Genomic DNA, 23,434 nt, shown 5'->3' with positions numbered 1-23,434 from the left:
GTGATCCATACTAGTGCAATAAATCAAAGTATTATATCTTTTTAAGTTTAAAATGTAAATTTTCACTCTTTGCGGAAGCCATAATGTGGACGAATAAAAGGTCAATCCACTATTAGATAAATTTTCAATGCCCATATAAATTTAGTACTAATAAATTGTCACATACACAAAATTTTGCACAATGTGTGAGAGAATTCTGGGAAAATGGCGTGTGCCCCTGAGAATGAGAGACGGAAGAAGAGCCCCGAAAACTGGAGTGGAAATCCTGGGTGCGAGATTTCCTCGACGGGCGCACACAACCCAAAGTGGGTGGCTCGAGTCATTAATCAGAAGATGTGTGCCGCTTTCTTATCTCACTTCCTCCAGGGAATTTTCGCACTTTGTGTGCTGATGATGTGCGGGTACCTGCGGATTTTCTCCCGTGCAGGCTCAATTTCGTGAAGCGCGACATGTGCAAAAGTGCTCCTCATTTAAATCCCTAATACCATCCACCCATCCACCCACATGACAATCGTTTTGTCGCACACGCGAAGCGCCTTTTTCCACATACAAACACACACACACACACATCTCGCACAGTTTCTGAAGAATTATTTGCATCATTACGCAAACCCCCGCCGCCCGCCGGATCAGCCGCGCGCTTTCCGAATCATCCTCGCGTATTAATGTCTCAATTAAGTAAGATTCGCGAGGCAACGCAGCTTTTGCATTTATTGCACTACTAATTGCACACTTGAGCGCTCTTATTAGACTTTCTCCACTGGAAGTTCAATAACTCTCAAGATGCCTCGGCAGATATCATTGGAACTGACAGTTTGTCCCACACTTGGCTTTCTTCGAAATTCATGAGAACTCTGCTTTTAATTGATACTTGATGTAGAACGACGTTTCCTCGAGAGTTACACTGTGGAATGAGATGGCCAAAGTTGTTTGCGATACTTTACAAAACATGCGTGTTATTGACGTTCTGGTGCAATAGTATAATGTTGAAAGTACTCCATCGATTTTACAAGATATTTCTACAATGAAAATATCTTTTGAGATATTGAACGATTTTTTTCTCTCAAAAAATTTATTACCCTTTTATTGGATTTTAAATTGTAAAAATTGAAATACCAAATGAGGTAGGTTTTAGTTAAGCCAAACCCTTTATCAAACCTCTGACATTGAATGTCTAGCTGATTGTCCTCTTTCTCTCTCTCTCTCTCTCTCTCTCTCTCTCTCTCTCTCTCTCTCTCTCTCTCTCTCTCTCTCTCTCTCTCTCTCTCTCTTGACTTCCTCATAGGCTTGTGATTCTCGCTCGCTGCTAAAATATAGCAAAAGAGTAATTAGGGGAACTTTAAGAGAAATGGCGGGAATTTAGGGGATTTTCTGAGAAGGCACATAAACGATTTCTGAGGATTTTCGACTGGATTATTGCTTCATTTTTTCTCCTTACTTAGGCAACCTGTCCTCAGTAAACGGGAGGCTCGCGAGGGGAGTCCTTCAGGGCTAAAGAAAAGCGAGTCGTTTTGTGCAAAAATCGATTCTCTTCTCTCCCCTCTTGCCTTCACTCCTTGTTGCAATTTATTTCTCTCGAGGCGTCTCTCATCCAGCAAAATAATCTCAACTTCCGCCTCACTGAATGTCCTGCCACCCCCAACCCATCATCTTCCACCCACCATCCCCTCAAACCACCCGGGAAAACTGAGGAATTCTGCACGAGTCTGTGTGTGGCACATTCACATGATGTATTACGGGTTATGAAAATGATCTTTTCAACATGAAAATTGTGACAAGGACAGAAATCTCCCGAATAAATCATCCGAGACGCGCCGAGTGGAGTGAGATGGCATGGCCGGTAAGGGGTTGAGAGATGGAATAACTTAAGGTGAAAGTCTCAATAACAAAAATTTGATTTATTTGCCAACATCGCACAATTCTGACAAAATATCCTTTTTTGCCCTTCCACATTTTCTTGTTTGCCCAGCCACACTCCAGATATTTTCGCCAAAGTCTTCTCTTTTGGGCAATTGATGGGCTTTTCAGGGGTGGTTTTCTCGAAAGTTTTGCCAATTTTGCGTGATTTTTCAGCCAGAGCGTATCTGGGAAAATATTTGAAGAGGAAAGTCAGATAGATCACGTCTCTAGAGCTCTTCATAGATTAAATAAGAAATGAATATTTTTTTCTGCAAACTGTGTTAGCGCTCTGGTCATACGATGCGCAATTGTGTCATATTTTGCATTTTCCCACTTTTTATGTGCCCATAACTATTGCACACCATATCATTGATTCCTAAATAATGGACAACGTGCAATAATTTTAATGACATGCTCATGCATCATGCAAATCAAATAACAAACATGATATGCATATTACATCCAAAAAGTTGATCCAAAAATCCTCCCCAGTGTGGTGCATTTTTCGGCGAGGGCGAATGTGCGTTGTGTATTTCCCTTTTTCTGAAAGATATTCCGCTCGACGTACTTCAATTTTGGGCGGATTTTTGCGGATGCCGTCACTGTGCGAACACCCACACACACAGCAGATCAATGCGATGCTGTGGAAATAATGAGAAGAGTGTCTGGAGCATCGCACGAAAAAGTTGTGGAGACTTAAGCCAAGAAAACACCTCACAGAGAAAAGCAGGGGAAGTTGGGGGCCGGCGAGATTCCATCGGAAAGTCTTGGAGACAAGTTTTTCTGTGGGATTTATCGGGTGGAAAATGGAATCACATCGTGAGTGATAAAATCAAACCCTCAAGAAGTGGCTTCCTTAATCCTTCGAAATTAAAATGTGGGAAGAAGCTGAGCCGAGTCTGTGGGGAGTAATTCCAATTCCTCGTGTGTCTTGCCTTTTCCATCTCTCTAATCCTGGGGGCCAGAGAGAAACACTGAGAATGGTGGGTCAGGAGGGACTCTTTGGGCCCAATTATTTATTCAACTCACCAAGTGAGACACTATCAGATACAAATTGTAGCACTTTTCCACCGTTGCCCACATTGTCCAACCCCACGATCCATTTGGCATGTGTATTTTATGAATTATTCGCCACAGAGATCCGGACAACTTTTCGCATAAAAGCTGTGGGGCAAATGGCCTGTGACACTTTTTGTGGCTTCGGGCCATCATTTCAAAATTTTATAGTGCAATCAAGGAATAATGCTCATGATGAACCTTTTTTACCACTCATCAATTATTCACATACAAAGAATTACCTATTCTCAAGCACCACACATGAAATTTCAACCTATTCTTTGGCATAGGGAAAGAATGGACCACTGACTTCTCTATAGTCAAGACGCCCTCCGATGAACCTACTAAACCTGGATGATCCAGGCTCAATATTCATAAAATACTCCGTCAAATGCTTAAATGTACTCACAGTTGACATATGAATAATCTTCTGCCACACATCTTTGTGATGTAGGAGTCTTTAATTCCTGCCATACGAGTTCCCTCATGACTGTAATGAAGTGTTCCATCCCCGAAAGGGCGAAAGCCACTCAAAGGGACTTTTCGGGGAAATATTTCGAGGGTTGTTGAACACAAGATGACCACATTGGCGAGCAACATAATCGACACAAAGAGGCTGCCAATTAACAGCCTTTTCCGTTTGAATTCCAATCACGCTTCTCACACAATTTCCCGTGCATGGAAATATTCAGCAAAAACAGTCACATTTTAAACTATTGATGTGATTTCCGGTGCCGCAAAATTTTCCAGATAGGCCGAACGGAGGAGGAATTATTCACACTGCCATCAATTTTCCATTGACTCCATTGGCTATTTGACGTGGAACATCTCTCAAAAGTGGGTGTATTTTTTCCCAATACTTGTCTAGAATGTTGCTATTCGCTGTGCTAAATTATATCTCTCATCCTGAATTACCTGGGAAAATACCCATATTTTCTATCATGGCATTTCGCCATTTGGAGCAAATTTTGTGCATTTCACGGAGTGCATATTCAATTTTCAGTAAATTCATCACTTTTCCCGTCCAAATTCACCCTTCCCATGGCTTCCGATCATCTGCATTCGCGCTTCTCCGTCCCGCCCGCCCGGAAGCTGCAGCCGCTGGCCGAACGGCGGCCGGCCGAGTGGCGGGGGTGGCACGGAAATATGGGCCCCGGAGAGCGTTTGCGACTATGTTTTACAAGCTTGTCTCTGTGTTGAATTTGTACGTGTCGGGGCACAATTCGGGGGTGAGCTGGAATGTGTGTGAATCGATACTGTCTGTATTCCATTTGGAGCGCCTCTCTCACCCCCGCCCGGAGATTAATATCACATGTCCGAGCATCTAATCACAACCTCCAAAGATTAATTGAACAGCATCCTTCTTAGCCAATCCCGCAAGACGCTCAAATTGAAATAACCCCTCGGAAAATGTATTTTGTCATTGTAGGTCACAATGCGCACGTGAAAAGAACGCCTGCTGCCAATGAAATCGAGACGATTTTCATGGATGAATTTATGTCTCATTACGAAATATGAGTGCAGCATCTAAAACAAACAATTCCAATCGATTAATCACTTTTAGAGAACCCCTTTCAATGCAGCTGACAAGAAGATCAAGGGGTTTCAATAACAGGAGAAGAGAGCTGTCAGGCAGGATAAAAGAGTAGTTATGAATAACGAAAAATTCCAGATGTATTAATTTTATAATATTTTATTCCAATATAATATACATAATTTTTCATGGAGTATTAATAAAAGAATATTTCTGATTGGGATCTGTGTCTGCAACCCCCTGATTTGCCACCCCAAACTATGTACACACTTTTTTCCTACGTCCCAATAAAACACTACATTCGTCAAATCAAATATCGATGGGACAGGGAGTAAACACAACTGGCAAGAGTTTCATTAGAAACGGGAAATAATTTATTTAATTTACTTTTACCCCTGCATATTGCCGCCTGTTCCACGGGCCCGCGTCGCGAGGCGCATTCCCCAAAAGTCGTTAATCTTTAATGGAGTTTAATGACGAGTGTGAGGTGTCACTGCCAATATCCTGGCACTTTTGATGGGATTCGAATGGTGGTACGTGAGGAGCGGAAATGTGCGATGACGAGGCGGATTTCAGCTCATTTGTCGCCGATCAACTCGCGGCGGTGTCTTTCATACCAACTGGCGCTGTTCTGAATGCACTGCGCCTCATTGTAGGGCGGCTCGTAGTCTAGGTGAATGCTGGCCCTCAACCTGCAATACATCATTATGGATGAGGAATAGGCGATGAGGCCGCGAGGCGGGAAAGGCAGTGAGAGTCCAAAAAGTGGCTTCAGCACGATCAAAACCAGTAACTCCAGCATCCATGCGAGAAAGTACGTGAGGAATCCTGGCAAGGACCACCACGTGGGCCGTAGCTTCGCTTCCTTGGGCAGCGACTTGGATATTCGTTGACAGAAGCGAATGGTGTCCTCGATCGGAGTGTCGTCAGTAATGAATATAGGCAATCCGGAGATCTTTTGCCTGGCAAAGGCATCACCCAGGGCTCTCTTGGCACAAATGTGAGCCCACGCGGCATTGCCCACGTACGTGAGTTGCTGCTTTCCTCCCACGCCCGCTATCCGCGGAATCTGGCCCCCAAAGCGAACACCAATTCGCATTAGCAGAGGGAAGAACCTCTCATCGCACTCGCCGTATAGAATTGTGGGCCGCAGGGCAACAGTTCTTAAAATTTCTGTGGAGCAAATTCAGGAAATAAAGGAGTGAAATTTCACAAAGAATCAATTGAATTGTCAAAACAAGGAGGAAATAACAAAGGAATTTACTGTTATAGTACAAAAAAAAACATAGTTTCAAACATTTGGTATATGCCATTAAGTCATGAAAGTTTAAAAAGACATATAAAATTTTATTCTTCCATCCATTAATATGCAGGTCAATTGTGTCACTCTGCATGTATATGTATAGGGATTATGTCACAAAGCTCACCATTTGAGTCTCTGAGAGGAGTTCCGTTGGCTTCCAGAACGACATTTTCTGCTCTCAACTTCGAGGCCAAATAGCCTGGAATGATAAATTCCCTCTCGTCCTCTGGTACCCTGGCTTTGCCCTCAGTTTGGTTCAGGATCACGGCGAAGGTGCTGCCCATGTAGGGCACCAGAGTCACAGCCGAAGTGCTGGTGAAAACTAGCCTGGGCACGCGATGCTTCACGCACAGCTTCACAACATTCCTCGTGCCTGAAAAAATCAAATGGACCAAAATGGGGTGAGAGATCTCTTATTGGCGAAGATGCCACGTGAATGTCGTAAAAGAAGGGCAAAGAGACTCTTTTTATTGTAGCACGATTCGCTTCGTCCTTTTCGATTTATCAATTTGGGCATTGCTGAGATTCACACGAATAGGAATCACATCGCATTGCTAGCAGTACACATGTATGTATTGAATCTCATGTATACTAAGTCAAGAGCATACTTTTGTGCTAATGAAGAGTTTCTCAAGTGCATTTCATAAATAAATACATAATGATTTTGCAACCGACAAAAAGCTCTTCCAATGTTATTCATAAAAGCCAATTAAAACTTTTCCTTTCAAAGTCTGAAAAAGAAAAACTACCAAGAAAGGATACGCAGCAAAAAAACTCGATTTCCTTGCATTCTTGCAGATCAATTTGCCAAAATGAACGGAAATAATTCGCACAAAATAATTTGGCAGAGTTCCCAAAATGAATTAAGAGTGTTAGAATTCATTTGATTTATTTTTAATAATAAATCGTCAGCAATAAATTAATTGTTGAGCGAGCCAATCAAACGAGAAGGGCATTAACAACAAACTTTTCCGCTTAAATTGGCTCCTTGCTTGCCCCACTTTCGCCCATCCCCAAATAAACGGGAGGATAAGACAGAAATTGATTGAAAAATAGACGCTCGGTGAAATTCATGGAAATGCGCCATTTTTTGCCAGACCATTTAATTTTTTGCTGATAGGACGTTTGAAAAATGATACAGCAATAAAATGGTTCGATACAATTCAAGCAAATTGAAACAATTGCGCCTAGTCGAGATTCCAGACTGAGAGAATGACATTTATAGAGTGCTAAATAATTATTACATATATGTCAAGTATCTAAAATTAGAAGATATGCATTAGAAAACAATATTATTCTCTTGTCGGAATTCACCTGTAAAGGCGAACTCGTGAACTCCATTGAAAGCAGACGGAATATTTTCCCATCAGGCCTTCTCATTGATTTGCCATCCGTGAAAATGTCAGTGACGACCCACGATTGGGGGAGAATCGTGAATTTGTAATGGCGCTGAGCGTTTGGAGGAATTTGCAGCGTGATTGAATTTCCCTGGGAGTTTTGTCCATCGTGAGTCATTTCCTGTGACGCCGGGAAAAGGCGAGACGCGCGCGGGGGAGGCGGGAAAAAAGAGAAGAAAATCACTTACCATCCACATTCACACGTTCTAATTCAGTTACATTGGGAGGATATTGAAAATTAATGTAGGCAGCGCAGTGAAAGACACAGTCAACACCCTCAAATGCCATTTCCCATTTCATATCCACATCGCAAATGTCTCCGATGAACGTGGTAATTTTCTTCGATGCACCGTGATCTGCCGGGGAGAAGGTGGAAAAGTGCTATTAAGTTGTCTCGCGTGAGGAAATGAAAAATTAAAGTCAACACTAAACTGTACAGTCTGATGAATAAAGTTCTTTGTGATGGGATATAATGCTTTCTTGTGTTTTTCCACGTAACTTTATCAGTTTTTCCTATCACAAAAGTAAAAAACAACGCAAAACTACAACTAGTTTTAACAAAATATGCGTTGAAAGTTTTTATTCTTTGCACTGTACTGAAAAATATGTATAATAGTACTGGAAATCATTTTCCAATAGCATTGATTCAAAATGTAGAGTGTTTGCATTTCACGTCCAAATTTATTTTGGATGTGTTTTCCAGTTTTTCAAAAAGCCAATTGCAGTTTCCTCCAGTCCAGTGTTAATGGAGGGCGTGAATGAAAATTGTCAACTCACTCAGTCTGTTCTCGTATGGCTTAAGGTCCAGCACACGGATTTCCTGGACACTGTCCTCCTCCTCGATGAGCTGCTTCACGAGGTGCTGCCCCAGGAAGCCGCTGCCGCCTGAAGGGGTGTTCGCAGTGTCACCCCAAATCAGGCACCATGAGAAGAATCAAACGATGATGAGAATTTTTCACTCAATGGCACGCAAATTGCCATTAAAAATAGCGCCAAAAAGTGCGCGCCACAGAAAAGTTCTGAATGGCGGATTGGAGAATACAAAAAAAAACACATTCAACTCACCCACAATTAGGACAATTTCGGAGCTTTTCTTCTTCACTGTCATGCTCGTGGCCTCTATTTTTAAAGGCACCCACGATGATAATTCACGAGGATGGAGAGGAAAAGCAGAGTGAATGAAAAGAATAAAATAAATTAGATTGAGAAATTACATTTGATGGAAATTGTGAGGCAGGCAAGAGGAAAAAATGTCTCTCTCTCTCTTCTTTGCCCGGAAAAAAACACCACACAATTGGGAGGAAAAAAGTTTCAAGTGGGGTTTCTACACCCCAAATTCTCCCACCAATTCCGCTTCTTTGCAAATAAGAGAATTACAAAGGCCGCGAGGAAATTGAGAAATGATTTGATAAAACAACAAGAATCGAAAGGGAGAAAAATATTTTTCAAAATAAAGAAAACGTTTATAAAGCTCGTGAGTGTTGAATCAGGTTTTCTTGCAAAATTCATGGCATTTTGCGCTGTTTACATATCCAATCGACGGATTGACATATTAGGCTAAGCAACCAATTAAAATTCCCAGTGTTTAATCATCTACCACCAAAATCTATTGTATCCGATGCTTTCCCACGCGTGCTTTCTGGCTAAAAATACACATGAATACATTATGATGAACTTTAACTGGCAATGGACGTGAAAAGATTTTCTCCTCATTCTCGGTAAAGAGTTGATCTTTAGAAGAGTGTGGATTTGGAAATACATAAGCTATATAAGCATGTTTCGTCAAGTGCGATATTATATGAAATAATTTCGCATTAAAATGTAAATTGTCAAATCTACAATTTAAATAAAACTCAGCACCAATATGTCACCCTGAACGTATGGAAATTATCACAGCTTTTTTTTATGCGAACCGAGAGCATAATTACAAATCAAGAGTGATATTTTCCACATGCATTCCAGATGCAGTTTTTTGGGGTGAAATATTCGCAGCCCATTTTTGAGTGGTGAAAAATGTCAAAAGACTGTCGCTGTGATGCTGTAAATCAAAACAATCACTCTTTTAGCAGAAAATTAACATGGAATAAATTGTGACTCATTCGCTGAACCACTGAAAATCACTCGGCATCGCGTATTTTATAAGGTTTCATAATTTTTAACACCGCTGAAATGCCAAGCAAAGTTAGAGTGTAACAAAAAAGAGGTTATTTTGACCCAAATCGACAAAAAAGCGTCAGAATTACACTTTGAAAAATCATTGAAACTTTCACTCTTTTGCTTCTTTTTGTCCTCTTTTTCCTCCATCAAGGCTTTCCGTGAATATTCATCGATATAAATGATGGCACGAAATAATGTTTTAATATAAAAATTCCTCCACTTTCATGGCAACAATTGCAATATTTAATTTATTGCTCTTTTTTCCTCCTTCCCTCTTTTACACTTTTTATATCCTGTGTTCACGGCTTTTTCCAGCACTCTGTTAATAACATTATCATATTTTTTTTAAATCCCTTACATATTCACTATAGTTGCGCCGGAAAAATTTCACCAATAAATCGATTAAAATGCTCATCAATTGAAAATTTTATCTCACCATCTCGCTTTTTGTCCAACATCACAAATAGTTATATCTTTCATACAGTGACTGTTTGTTATTGGATGATAACAGGACATTTTTTGTTGGGATATCTTAATTCTATGAATAATGGACATTTTTCTCCCACAAGCAATCGCATATTTTCATTGGGTTTTACAACAAATTCGTTTTAATTACTGACTCTCATGGTATTGATCGCCTCGTAACAGTTGAAAAATTAGATAATCATACAATAGTAGTAGTTTTGAGAGGGAAATCGAGGAAAAATACATGTTTATGAGTGAGTGAACAGAGTTTTAAAAGAAAAAGCTCGATAAATGCAAGATGAATTCACGATATACACACGATTGGAAATGGATTAGAGTCTCAGATAACGAATGTTTTAAAGGTTGTCTTACGACAATATCATGTTATTGAAAGAGATTTTGAGACAGACAATCAATAGGGCTGGTCAGTTTGGCCTTCAAAAGGAAAATAATCATCTTTTATGTTTTCTTTGCGCAACACTTGCATGCTTTTGTCAACAGTTTTTTTTGTTGTTTAGAGGAAGACCTCAATGTCATACAGTTCTTATATTCAGAAGAATTCCTCTTCACATCTGCATGCAAAAAATATCTCGATGTGTCTAATTATTTCACAGATATTTTCAGAAATATCCGAAAAGGTTGCTTCACAATGAGACAAACGACGAGAATTTAGCGGATTGCACGTCCAATTTCAGGACAACACTGATAATGTATATCGCTCATCCACCTTGCATCACCACTCCACAGTCACCCCGATGTTCACCCTTCGCCCGAGGCCGCGTGGGAGCCTTCGGAGTGCAAAAAGCTCGGCACAGAATGCCATCTTTCACCCTGAGAATAAAAGGGAGTCTCCAGAATGGCACAAAGAACACCCACTCACACGGAATATCAAGTGAAATGCGTGGATTTGAGTCCGGCTGGCAGAATCGATCGCGAGCGGCTGAAAAGTTGATTGATCGAGTGCAATTGTGTGACTGAAGGGGCACGAAAGTGAAAATGATGCCCGAAGAGGCAAAGAGAGGCGCACACAAAAAGAGACCCCAAGCAACCTTTTTTTTCTTGCCTTCACGCAGTCTTTCATGTCGATGTGTCTTTCACAACATACACACTGAATTCCGACTCTTTTCGACAGCCAAAAGGCCCCCAAATTGCCTATCTTTCTTCTTCCCTCTCATTCGACACATAAATGCGCGTCTATCCCTCCCACCTGGTCAGGTTTCGCGCCATTCAATCACGAAAGACACTCCATTGCGCGGCTCACACTTAACACTCCGTCTGGCCGTGAAGCGGCGAAAGAGTAGAAGAATTTGAGAGGAATCGAGGCGATGGTAGGCAAAGTGTTGAGCCATGAGATTGTGTAAGCTTTGCTATTTCGTGTATATTTTAAAATCAAATTTCAATGTCATCGGCAGCTAATCGCACTTCTGGGGGATATTTGAGTGGGATTGCCAAATGTTTTGGCCACTCAAGAGCCACACACCGAATTGTTGCAGTCCAGCGTGAAAACGCAGAGAAACTGGCTGCCAAGCACACCTGAAGACCACTTCGAAGTGCCAATAAACTTGCTCATAAGAGGGGAAATTAATTGGAACTATGCACTTGCTCGAGAAATTATATAAAATGAGAATAACTAATAAACTGTTCAAACACACAGTCGCATTCGACAAAGTACTGATTATGAACCCAAATGATAAAATCAACAGAATTCATGCAATATATTTTATATATTTTCGTTGCCTTCGTCCAACTTAAACTCACCCTAATAACACAATTAAAAGTAAATAAATATAATACAATACACTGGAATAAAATTTTATAATAACATCAGAGAACTTCTCCCTCTCTTTCAAGTAGATGAAAATTTCCAACAAAAGTAAAAATTGAGTAATTTAACCCTACAAAACTAAGTGCAGATGTGAATATTTAAATGTTCCAACATTTGCCGACTCTTTCCTCGTGTTATTTTCTCGATACATAGACAAAAAGTAGTACTGAATCACTTGAAATTGAGAGTCATTCGAGAGCGGCAATTGAGCTACTGAAAATCATCTTGTATCTTCATGTGCCTTGTTAAAATTTCATTTAAGTACCTAATAAAAATGTTTGCACTCGAAGGAAAACTCCCAATGAATCCAATTCAATCAATATCTGAGTGTTTTCGCTTCACTCTGGGGGTTTTTTTTTTGCCCTCTCTGTCTTTTTTTCCTTGTGTAATGATTTGTAGATGAGATTTTGAGGCATTGTTTAAGTTTCTCTCCTCATGCTTCACACACAGCTAAAATGTCTCTTTGGAAACTCTATCGTTATGATTTATTGTCTCACCTTGAATTTCTTCTCTTTTACTCGTTTTTTTTGCTGTCTCCCGAGAGACACAATTATCGCGTGAATTTGAGTAACATCCACCGATTAAGGTGACTATCTATGTGAATCTCTACGTTTTGTTTAGGCATTTCTTCTCATCTTTGGGTGTGTCCTAAACGCCATTCATTTACCAATTTGAGAAAGATTCATTATTTTCTCACTATGTAATTTGCATTATTAGACTCTCATCTTTCTGCCCTCCCATGAAAAACTTCATCCACCGAGAAGTTTCCCTCAGTTTCTCTACTCCTCAATAAATCAATTTTCGGAGAAGCTGAAAGAGACAGACAATCAATTAGCAAAAAAACACAAAGTGTTCAGCAGACACACAAAACTCACGATTTTCTTCTTCTCTGGTGTTTGTCGAGAATCTTGGCAATAATTGACACAGTCAATTAGTAACTTGTTAATTTGCATAATTTCTCTCTCTCTCCAATGTTTCCGCACAAGAAATAAATATTCACTCTCACACTCGCCCTTCGGCACTTCTGCCACCCAATCTCATTAGGCAGCGCCTCCGCCTCGCCTCAGTAGGACAGCGCTGAAGCCGATCGCGATCCCACCGTGAAGTCTTTGTATTGCGAAAATACGGAAATCTGCAAAACAAAGACAGCTGAATTAGCAAAAGTTACTCATTTGTTGTGATTTTGTGTTTTTCCCAGAATCCGTGACTTGATTTCAATTCCAGGTCAAATTCATGTCTATTATGATGAAAAAATTTTGATAATTTGGACAAATACGTAAAAAATTATTTCTAATTTTTATTCAAAAGAAAAAAGTAATATTAAGAACTCTTTTGCACTAGCCTCATATTAAATTTATGGACTGTACAGTGAAATAACGCCCATTCCTAAACCCCGCCTACTGTCCTACTTATAAACTCAGTACTCAGCGAAGTGACTTCAAAATGTCACATGAATAATTCCCTTACTGCACTAGGAGGAGAATTTAATCACTTTTAAACCCTTAAGTCTCAGTTGGACCCATTTCTCCGTGACATGTTAATTCTCTGTGCATTTCACATTGCCCGGAAAAGCACTGGGTATGAAAATTTGCCACAATGATTCGATTTTCTCCTATAAAATATCGATTTTTCCTTCGTCAGGTTTTCGCATCTCATGAATATTTCATCACACTTTTCCTGATCAATATTCATTGAAGCTAGAGTGCGACAGAGCCCAAATATTGCAAATTCTAGACTTTGTGAACTCAGTCTTTGACTGAGGTGTTAATTCACACTCAAGTGTTTCACCACTTGCGTCAATGCGACGCGCTGAGTATCGATTGAAGGCAATATTATCGGGCAATACAACTGATAAAAGTGTGTGACCAAGAAAAAAAAGGCAAGTGTGTTTAGAATTCAGCGATAGAATAATTCTGTTTGTCTGCAATTTGTTTGCCACAATTTGTATTTGACAATCACTGTTTTCCAAATATTAATATTTTATCTTTGGTTTTGTTCTCATTTAAAAATTACGTGATTGGCATCGGCAGTTTGGAAGTCAATTGCTCTGTTCAATTATTCAAATGACAATATTTGACTTGAATGCTTTTGGCAAATGTTCTCCTTTTTCCCTTTGCACAACAATATGTCTCTTTCCCTCTCTATTATACATACAGGAAATTATGTATGAGGATGAAAAATTCAGGAAAAAATGTGTGTAATTGGAGATTTTTGACATGAAGAATATTGATGTGTTTCAGTGCACGTGAAGGCAAATTATCTAATGTAAATATTGTCACAATGTCTTTATCGTTATGAAATCAGTTCAATCGCCTCATTCAGTATTTATGTTTTCTTTCCATAATCACAATTAATTCCATGTCAAGTCTCCAACTATTGCTCACAAGGCCCAATAAATCTTGGAGCTTCTCTCTTAAGTCTCGCATTTTGCAATACAAGTGGCGTTTATTGCCTCTGCGATAAATGATAATCCATCATTTCAATGTCATAATTCAATTTGGAACTAAGAAGCGATGCCACAAAACAGAATCGTTTCAGCTGAATAAATTTCATCAATAAACTCAAATGGTTTTTCGGCGCTTGTTTTCGCCATATCGTCTCAATAGAGGAATTAATGTCAATTTACCTTGTCCTTGAGTTGCTGGCAGAGTTGCAGAGACACTGTGAAGAGGACCAGGACGTCGTTAAGCCACGGTACCGAGCATTCGCCCTGGTAAGTGTCGAACTTCATCGTTCCCTGGATATTGGTTAGTTGGTACACAGCGAAGATGAGCTTGTGGCTCTGCAGATAGAAACTGATGGCGAGATCTTCAGGAAGATTCGGCGACAGGGATTTCTGTAGGCCCAAAAGAGGGATTAAGAACACGATTTTAATCGATATATAGTCAAATACTTACCATATTTCTACTCTTCATCAATTCATCGATGGATTTCTTCTTTGGGATCACGAGACTCGATCTTCCTCGACTGAGAGCATTTAATATGTTACTCAAAACATGGAGAACTTCATCAGACGTCCTGAAATAGCCAAAAAGTCATTAGTATTCACTTCCAAGCATCACATGGAAACAATCACGATAGAATTAACATAGATCGACATTCAGCTAGTAAATTTAGTAATTATCATTCTCACGCGAAAATTAAGTTTCCGCCCTTTTCCCCGCCTCGCACTCTTGATCACTTACTTGAACGTGTAATTCTCATCGACGTTGTCGATGTGATTGATGGCCTGCTGCAAGTGATTGGCCGCATCCTGAACTTGCTGCAATTTCCACGGTGAGTCCTGATTGATTGAGGTGCGCTGGTTCTGGTGGCTCTGCTGCTGTCGCTGCACCTTGAAGCTGATGTCCGCGTGCGTGATTGCATCCCCCGTGAGCGTCACGACACACTTCAGCTGCTCCTGAGGCACTGTCAACACAAATTTGTCCTGCTTCTTGCCCTCATTGTCATACAGAGGCACCGGAAAGCGTCTGGCGCACTCCACCAGGATCGTGTGAAGTTGCTTCAGCACTGCGTGCACCTCCTCGTGAAGGATCCACTCGAACTCAATTTGCTGAAAAAACACAGACGAAATGGTCAGGAAAGCCCTTCAATCGCCCACGGAATCATCGATTTTTCTTCACAGTAAATCTTTAACATTTTCCCCTGTCCGGAAGTAGTTTTTCAACCACCCAGCAACACTTTGATCCATGAGAAGATAATTCGACAAGGAAAAACCTGAGAAAACACTCTTTAAATGGCTTTTTCTCACACTTACGAGGTTCTGTGCTTCCTCCTTCTCCGTGTCAGCGGCCATTTTTCTACGTTTCCGACGTCGCAACAGAGAATTTTGCGAGATGGCGCTGCGGCGAGTGTGAGGATTTCCGCCATAATACCAGTTACTCATTTTCGCGGCAAAAGCTTGCGCCAAATCAGATGATAGTCAAAAATCGTTGGAATACCAGAAAAATGAATAAAATTTTCACTCAAATAATAAAAACGCGACTCTCTGCTGATGGTCAGGCAAAGACTGAGAGCAATTTGAAGTCACGGTGTCAATAAAAGCTTAAAATTCGAGATAAGATTACACTAGATTACATAAGTATGCGAACGGTGGACTTTAATTACTTCTATTTGATAATAAATCAATATTGATAAGGAGACTGATCGATTAAGAAATGTCAGCTCAATTCATGAATGAGACCTGCCAGGGACGTGATTTCCTCAGCGCATCCTTATCGTAAATGCTTGATTACTTGTAAAAGAATTTTTATTTCAACACTTTGTTGATTCTCTTTCAAATATAGCGGCATTACATGAACATCCAATGGGAGACACATTTAACTAAATATTATCTCAAAGATAACAAAGAATTCTTCCCCTCTTTATCAAGAATTTTGCTAGCAGAATAGCAATATTGGGACGATTTTTTCCACTTCACGTGACAATTTTATCTCACCACTGCTCTTTTTTTTAGCTCGTCACTCTTTTTGTCCGGAGAACTCAAATAAACACTCACAAAATGATATTTGCTTTTGCATAAAGACAGTAGAAAAAGGATGCATCTTTATCTCTCCTTCTCACCATTTTATCAGTCCTTTGAGACACGACAACCAAACAAAACGTGCCACATTGCTCACGAAGACGACAGCACGGCAAAACGCACGCGAGACTCCAGCCGCCCTTCCGGGCGAAATGCAGGGACACTCTGTTGGGACTTCGGGTGGGTTTCCGCCTGGCTAGTCGCTCTGCTTCTTCGGCGACAAATCCAGGTAAATCTTGAGCGCCTTCTCGCGACGCGGCGAATACGTTGAGCCCGAGAATTGATCGGACTTGAACATCTCCTTGGCATTCAACTGCTTCCTGTCCTCAGCCGTGATCTCCTTCAGTTCCTCCTTGGCATCGCGGTAGTAGAACACGTTGCCGTCATTCGTCGACCACGCTTCATAGTCCAGAGGTGTCTTTGTCCACTCTAGCACCGTATTCATCGTCATCAAAGGGATGTTGTTGCGCGGGAAAGCACTGGAGACCTGTGAATGCATCAAAAGGCCTTACAATTGATCCTTGGATACTTTTACAATTCGTCACCTTATCATACTCCACATCATCAAGCGGAATCTTGGACAATTCAGAGATCACCTTTCTCAATTCACCTCCAGACTCTGAAACATCAAAGCAAAACATCAGTCATTGGTTTAACAAAATTTTCCTGAATAAGCAACTCACTTCCGAATGCGATTTCGTGGAAGGGGTCCAGTGTGAGTGTGCTGGGATTCCATCTGCGCAACAAGAGCACCACATCCTCTGGATCCACTTCTGCCGGCGCACTCTCATCCACTTCCTGGAGGATCATCTCGAAGTTCAGTGAAATTGAGATGCCATCGTTAAAGACCTGATCGTCTGTGAAAACCTTTCCGACTGTTCTCCAAGACTTCTTCCTCAAGCGACAGCGTTCGGGCGTGAGGTGGGCATATTTCTCATCCACACTGGCCAGATACTTGATCAATCTGGCCTTTGTGTCCGCCACAGTTGTGCCATCCTCCAGAATCCAGTCACACACAAACGGCAGCTTCTCCATCTCCTCAGACAACTCGGATATCTTCAAGAAGTACACCTTGCACATGTGTTCAGTCTCATTGAGTACACGTCCCAATTCCACGGTTAAGCCTTCGCACTCCTTGTATGAGATCAGCGTCTCAGTCAGCGTGCACTCAATCGATGCCGAGCAGAACTTCCTGATGACATTGAAGAACCGGTCAGGCACACCAACGTGCTCCTCAAGATGCGTCTTCAGCTCCCCAATCTGCATCCTCCTGTCCACCAGCACTTTCATCACATCGATGGGCTTCTCCATGCGATTCCCAGTGCTGCGCTTCTCACACGGGAACGCCTTGAACGTGTACTGGGGCTTCTTCTCATCCTTGGCTGAATGATTGAGCGATACAGATGGTAAACTCTCCACCAGTGTCTTATCCCCATCACTCAAACTGCTGTCCTCGCTGTTGCTCTCCGGCAGAGGTGAAACTCCTCCATTTTCTACCGGCAGCGCTTCTTGGACGGGCGTGGCAGCACGACTGACGGTCTTTGGCTTGTATGCAGGAATTGACAGCTTATTCAGCGTCTCCTGATCACGTTCCGGCAGCACTATATACACCGTCATCAAGTGACTGCACTTCTCCGCCATGATCTTAAATGCTGCCTCCGCATCATCGTCAAGATCACCCTCAGTTCTGGTCACAAACACTTTTGTCGACGCCCTGAGATGCTGTCTCAGTACATTATCATCCTCCTCAAGAATCAATACATTATCCATGCACATATACGCCACATGAAGCTTCTCCGTCTCCGGAACATTCAATTTCTTCTTGATTGCTTCGCGATACTCGCCAACCTTGCTTTTGCCACCATTGGCAAACACATGAATCGGCCCATCGAAGTCCATCGTAGCCAAATCGATCAGGAAGACTCTAGTACTGATTCCCGACTCTTCGTACACGTCAAAAGTCTCCTCTGGATTCCTCGTCTCAATCAGGAGATCGTAAGAACAGTAGGGATTCCACAAATCTCCAATTGGATCTTGTTCTCGCCCTTCAAAGCTTCTTACGGGCGCCTCTGAGTCACGATCGTACGCCACAAGACGGCAATTCTCCATCGGATAGAAAGGACTTACTCCCAGATAGTTATAAGCCCGCGTCAGTGCCACATCCAATGTTGAATTGGCTGTGATAAACCGAAATTGTTAATAAAGTAATAAATGCCAAAATAATAAATTTAAAATACAAACTCACACTGAATATCAATCTGCGAGTGCTCCATCTTCAGCGCAACCGGATGGTAAAAGTACACCTTAATCTTGAGGCCACAATCAAAGATTGGACGATCAGGATCCGACTGTTGCTTGTCCAATCGCTCCGCCAAATCCTTGATATGCTGCGGGAAATCATCCTTGCTCATCACCGATGTATTCCTCTGCGGATCCACTTGTCTGTACATCAGCATGTAAGCGTTGATGCTTGAACTGTAGGCGCCAGAATAGAGCGCTCTGCCACCTCCAAAGGACTTCTGTATATCCTCTTGCGTGATGCTCGTCACAGATTGATCGTTGAAACAATACCACTCACTGGAGTCAAAATCCTTGATGTAGGCATAGTAGTGACCACCGGAAGCGCTCCCAGAGTGGATCATAATGGAGAACAGTTCGTAGATATACGGTCCGGAGGCATGCGAGGCGGTGGTCTTGTGATCAGTGCTGGTGCTCATATCAATACCCTCGTCATCCTCCTGAATATCCTGATCGTTGTTCGTAATGGTGGTTGTGCCTGAACAATTCTCCTCCTCTAATGCCGATCCACTGTCTGTGGTCACAGTGCTGCAATCATCACTAACCTTTGTTGCCACTTCAGCCTCCGCCGAAGCACTCCCGAATCCGGGGTTCGATGTATTCACCAAATTGTTAAGATTCAGCGTCTGTGGGAAAGTCACCCTGCAAAGAACCAACCATTAAATCCTTCCTCAAGACCTCCAAAAACTCCACTCACTTGTCATTCAACTTAATCCTCCGCAGCGTCATGTAGTCAAAATCGAATCTCTTAAGGTGCAGTGTCAAGATGTAGGGAAACTGCGAGAACTTGAGACCCTTGTGGGCATTGCACTTCTTGTTGCACGTCTCGCAGCTGTACTGATTGCCCTCTTCGAGTGTTTCCGGCTGCACAAATGCCCGCAGCGCCTCCTCGACACTCCCATAAGCCACAGTGCTGCCAAAGGGCTTCACCGAGAGCGGGATGTCCAAGAAAGTGTCTTCGCGCGACTTCTCCGTGCCGCACTCAAGACACTTCACATAGTCAGTCATCTTTCCCTGGTACAGTTGATTGATTAAGTCCGCTTGCTGTGTGTTCTTGAACTTCTGCTCCAGAGCGTCAAACATCACACGACACAACTCTTGGATGTCGTGCTGTTGCCACGCTTCAGTAGAGTCCCAGCCAAAACTGCGGGTCAAGTCCGTTGTCTCAATTGAGGGCTTCTCTGAGGTCTGCAAAGAAAAAGATGCTAAGAATATAAAATCTCACTTAAATGGAACTGAAACTCACTTGGAGCTTGAGGAAGAGCTTCTGCAGTTGATAGGGGATATTCTTGCTCTCGCCCACACCGTCAAATTCCCACTTGTAAAGTGCATTTCTGAACTCTGGCGTCATGAAGAGGGCCTGCAAGAGGCTGTTGAGGTAGCATGTCATCGCCTGATTGACCAGACCCACAAAAGCCGTGGTCTTGCGCCTCTCCTTGAACGCCTTCAGCGGCTTCTGATCCTCAATCAGCTCGCAATTAAACATGAGCGCCGGCGGCTGCGGAATCGTCGTGCTGTCGGCGGGCTCTGTTGGACTCGCCGAGGCTCCCAACGCCAGATCGTCATCCGACATAGAGTCCGCCATCGGGAGAGTGTTGATGGATATCTTCTCTGTCACTTCACTGGCCGTGTCCTCCTTCTTCATTGGACGGAGGAGAAGATCATTGTGGCTACCATAGTCAAAATTAATGCCGACCTCCAGCAAAGTCTTGTCCTCGTGTTCATTCAGAAAGACCTGCTGAAAAGAAGCAGAAATAAAATGCCAAACATCCACCAAACCCTCCTTCGGACGAACTCACAAATCCATTTGCCTCAAGCAGCAACTCAAAGGACTGTATATCTGTATTCCTCGCCACGTCCCTGATGAAGTCCTTCACCAGATAATTCGGTCGCACCAGAAATGTGTACTTATTCTGCGTTGAAAGTGTCCTCACAATGCATTTCGTGGATGTGTCGTCCTCTGAGCTTACCATCTCTGCAAGGAAGAGAGAAAGATCATCAATTGACATCCCCAAAAACGGTCACTCAACAGAAAAATCGCATGAGGAGGCGGAAAATATGAAGTCAGTTCCTGTTTTAGCCATTTGTCCGTCTCTCAGCTTAAATTCCATCAAGTATGAATAACTTTTGCTCGACTTCTCATCGCATAAACAAACAAACAACGCACACCCAGGAAAGCACTTTTCATGCCTTCAAGCTGTAAAAATTGTCCAATGAGTGGAAAAAGTGGCTAATTTGGCAAAATGTCCCAAAGAATGATTGTTAATTTGGCTTATCTCTAGCACAACTGTCTCGCAACTTTAAACATTTCACAGCTGAGAATGAGGATCACTTTCAAAGCAAGGCGAGAAGAGGAAAAAAATCGATTGTACACCATTTTAAAGATCTTTCATACAAAATAATTTACAAAAAAAACCATGCAAACACACCACAATTTCGAAATATACGCGCCTTGGTGGCAATCTTTTAAGAAAGTCATCAAATATATGCCAAAAAATTGGGTGAAAAACAAGCCATTCCAATATTTTCCACTCCCTGACTTTCACTTGGAATCCTTCCCAAAAATTTACCGAATTCAAATAGCTGAAATACCATAATTAATCCCCAACATTGCCAAATGTACTTCTGAAAAGAGAAACCCTCCAGAAGCAATCCACGTGAGATTTCCGGGGATTTTCCTCAGCGCGAAAATGGCAAGGCGCACATGAGATGAAAGAAAATCACCCAAATATCTGTATTTGTGTAGATGTGATTCACGACCTCAGTACCATGGTGATCTCAATATAATTCCTCGTGAGAGAATCTTCACGATCTCTCGCACATAATTGTACAACACGCCTTTAAAAATAACTCCCAATAATTTTAGCCACGACGCGCTTTTCTCATATTTTTTGCCTTCCTTCATCATCTTTTGGCCCACGAACACCCAAAAATCTCCACTGCTATTTCCTCACTCGCCGTCCGCGCGCACTCAACAATCCAGATTCCATTCCATCGACTTACCGGAGAAAAATGCCCGCCGCAGGGAAATCAAAACCTAAAGACAGTGTCCAAGAAAGAAGTGACAGAGCGAAAAGCGCAGCACAATTAGCAGATCATTTGCGCGGAGCTGAGAAATGCACTTTTTCTCAACGCGAAGCAACAAGAGTGACTGAAGCCTTCTGGGAATGTGTGTCTCTCACTCCGGTCTTCATCCTCTCAATTTGAGAGCATCACACTTAAGACGTCACGGAAACGCACATTTGCAACACACTTGCGCGATCGAGGGAATTTCGGGAAGAATCTGCCGCACGCGCGCGGACTCACGAGAGAAAGCTCTCGAGGTGGTCGCGCGCAGTTCAATTTTTGCCTGCAAATGCTGTGCTTAAGCGGTGTATTTTCTTATTCCTGGATTAGAAGTAGTGAAAAGAGCTAAAAAAAAATTTAGGTTGAGTCTCAATGCCATATGGCAGCATGTTAGTCCGTAATTTATTATTCTTCAAAAAGTGAGCCATAAAAGAGCCAAAAACATATATACAGGACAGCAGATCTCATTCGGGCAGTAAGTTTGCCATTCAGACATTTTATTGTTTATTGAAAAAGCGAAATTAAAGATTTATTTTATAATAAATTGAGAAATCTGCGTTGATTTTTTAAAATATTGACTTAAAATTATATTTTTCAAAAGGCTTTTCAATCAATTTGACTTTTTGTATTTATATTAACTATTTTATTAATTCATCGAATTAATCATTTAGCTCTGAATTTTGCATATTGCAATTAATAATTGTATTTAAAAAATCTTTTGACTCAAATATTGACGTGTGAAAAAACTCATCAGTGCCAGTTAAGTCGGTTATGTCAGCGACCAATAGAAAATCAAATTCCCCTATTTTCTAATAAGAATTCTGTCATATAAGAAATCTACAAAATGCTTGTTGAAACCATTTTTACCTCATTATTACATCTTCTGCAAATAATTTGCACCCAATTTGCCACATCTAATCACGAAATTTCCAAATGTGCAAGCAATTAAGCTGCGAGGAAAATCCCGAAATGCCCTCGAATCTCTTGCGGATTGTGTTACTGAGCGGAAGCGAGTCTGAAGCTGCGTCTGAGTCTAAAATAAGCCCAAACACATCTCACACTGTCATCCCGCCTGGCCCCTCCTCCAGACTCCTGGGCAGCTTCTCCTGCAAGCGCCTCAGCCGAGGACCCTCCTGGCCGATCCGCCCGCCGACCGTCTTCTCAGTCGCTCTCAACACACTTTGCGTGCGACGATGGGCAAGAGGCCAAGATTGCGCAGCTATTAACGATACAATCGAAGAATTTATTAGCCTACGTCGTCATCTTCAGCTACTCTTGCCACTTTCGTGTCTAAGAAGCCCTCCGGAAAGGCTTCACAGCTCATTCGGGAGCCCTAAAATCGCTTTTGCGTCATTCCTGACCCACCCAGTGGCATCACAGGTGATCGGATTAGTTAGTCGGTGGTGTTGTTATCAGTTTCTTATCAGTTGAGGCTGGAAAAATCCGGGAAGTAGGCGGAAAAAGGGGTGATGATAAAAGAAAGTGATCTGGAACCGGCACAAATGTCCGGGACGCTCAATTTTCACCTAAATACACAGCTTTCTATCACACATATGCGGAAAAGTCCTCATAGGATCTTTTCGCACTCAATTAGGTCACGAAAATGCGTGAAAAGCTCCCAAATACCTGAATAATAGATGAAAATGTCTAAATCTTCACCACCTTTCGACACACTTGAGAAAACTCCTTTTCCACCCCGGCGCTTGCTCAATTTTCCGACGCTTTCACAGTCGGCAAGCTTGTTCTTATCATCCGATGTGGTAAAGGGTTGCTAAATGGCCGGAAAATACAGGGAAATAACTCACCGAAATGCGAAATACACTTCAACGGAGAGAAAATCTCGCCATTCCACTACCAATCGCTGACAACTTGGAAATGCCAATGTTGGTAGCCCTGCACGATCGCAGCGCCA

General features: G+C 42.0%; 3 protein-coding genes across 6 annotated transcripts; all 3 read right to left on the bottom strand.

Moving 5' to 3' along the window:
• Window positions 1-4,637: 4,637 nt before the first annotated feature.
• LOC132259828 (3 beta-hydroxysteroid dehydrogenase/Delta 5-->4-isomerase type 4) lies at window positions 4,638-8,454 on the bottom strand. The gene is made up of 5 exons (XM_059757619.1): window positions 8,255-8,454; window positions 7,967-8,074; window positions 7,378-7,545; window positions 5,917-6,165; window positions 4,638-5,662 (listed from the first exon to the last, which is right to left on the bottom strand). Exons 1-5 carry the CDS (start codon window positions 8,295-8,297, stop codon window positions 5,067-5,069), a joined length of 1,164 nt encoding a protein of 387 aa, XP_059613602.1. The 5' UTR covers window positions 8,298-8,454; the 3' UTR covers window positions 4,638-5,066.
• Window positions 8,455-9,452: 998 nt separating this feature from the next.
• On the bottom strand, window positions 9,453-15,637 carry LOC132259829 (protein rogdi). The gene is made up of 6 exons (XM_059757620.1): window positions 15,394-15,637; window positions 14,822-15,189; window positions 14,534-14,654; window positions 14,263-14,472; window positions 12,512-12,768; window positions 9,453-12,446 (listed from the first exon to the last, which is right to left on the bottom strand). Exons 1-5 carry the CDS (start codon window positions 15,520-15,522, stop codon window positions 12,700-12,702), a joined length of 897 nt encoding a protein of 298 aa, XP_059613603.1. The 5' UTR covers window positions 15,523-15,637; the 3' UTR covers window positions 9,453-12,446; window positions 12,512-12,699.
• Window positions 15,638-15,867: 230 nt separating this feature from the next.
• LOC132261143 (ubiquitin carboxyl-terminal hydrolase 47) lies at window positions 15,868-23,405 on the bottom strand. 4 transcript variants are annotated; one of them, XM_059759725.1, is made up of 8 exons: window positions 23,328-23,405; window positions 20,256-20,431; window positions 19,703-20,194; window positions 19,154-19,644; window positions 18,404-19,098; window positions 16,842-18,335; window positions 16,704-16,777; window positions 15,868-16,645 (listed from the first exon to the last, which is right to left on the bottom strand). In XM_059759725.1, the coding sequence occupies exons 2-8, from the start codon at window positions 20,427-20,429 to the stop codon at window positions 16,355-16,357; spliced, it is 3,711 nt and encodes a 1,236-aa protein (XP_059615708.1). In that variant the 5' UTR covers window positions 20,430-20,431; window positions 23,328-23,405; the 3' UTR covers window positions 15,868-16,354. The 4 variants fall into 4 exon arrangements, with proteins under 4 accessions (XP_059615708.1, XP_059615711.1, XP_059615710.1 ...); XM_059759728.1 differs by having other exon boundaries at window positions 19,703-20,191; XM_059759727.1 differs by lacking the exon at window positions 23,328-23,405 and adding an exon at window positions 22,582-22,708.
• Between the last annotated feature and the right edge of the window lie 29 nt (window positions 23,406-23,434).

This window comes from Phlebotomus argentipes, unplaced genomic scaffold (assembly GCF_947086385.1).
Source record: "Phlebotomus argentipes unplaced genomic scaffold, Phlebotomus argentipes genome assembly scaffold_18, whole genome shotgun sequence".
NCBI classification, from domain to species: Eukaryota; Metazoa; Arthropoda; class Insecta; order Diptera; family Psychodidae; genus Phlebotomus; species Phlebotomus argentipes.
Note: the sequence above shows the minus strand (reverse complement) of the source record. Positions and strands in the feature narration are given on the sequence as shown.

Coding starts and splice junctions, on each gene's coding strand:
- LOC132261143 (XM_059759725.1), bottom strand. CDS start 20,429: ATGGTAAGCTCAGAGGACGACACATCCACGAAATGCATTGTGAGGACA. Junction 19,645..19,702: donor AGCTCTTCCTCAAGCTCCAA/GTGAGTTTCAGT, acceptor TTTTCTTTGCAG/ACCTCAGAGAAGCCCTCAAT. Junction 16,778..16,841: donor CCACGAAATCGCATTCGGAA/GTGAGTTGCTTA, acceptor TTGATGTTTCAG/AGTCTGGAGGTGAATTGAGA.
- LOC132259828 (XM_059757619.1), bottom strand. CDS start 8,297: ATGACAGTGAAGAAGAAAAGCTCCGAAATTGTCCTAATTGTGG. Junction 8,075..8,254: donor CGAAATTGTCCTAATTGTGG/GTGAGTTGAATG, acceptor ACACCCCTTCAG/GCGGCAGCGGCTTCCTGGGG. Junction 6,166..7,377: donor AGAACGTGTGAATGTGGATG/GTAAGTGATTTT, acceptor TGATTTTTTCAG/GCACGAGGAATGTTGTGAAG.
- LOC132259829 (XM_059757620.1), bottom strand. CDS start 15,522: ATGAGTAACTGGTATTATGGCGGAAATCCTCACACTCGCCGCAGCGCC. Junction 14,655..14,821: donor GATGAGAATTACACGTTCAA/GTAAGTGATCAA, acceptor TGGCTATTTCAG/GACGTCTGATGAAGTTCTCC. Junction 14,473..14,533: donor TGATGAAGAGTAGAAATATG/GTAAGTATTTGA, acceptor TTGGGCCTACAG/AAATCCCTGTCGCCGAATCT.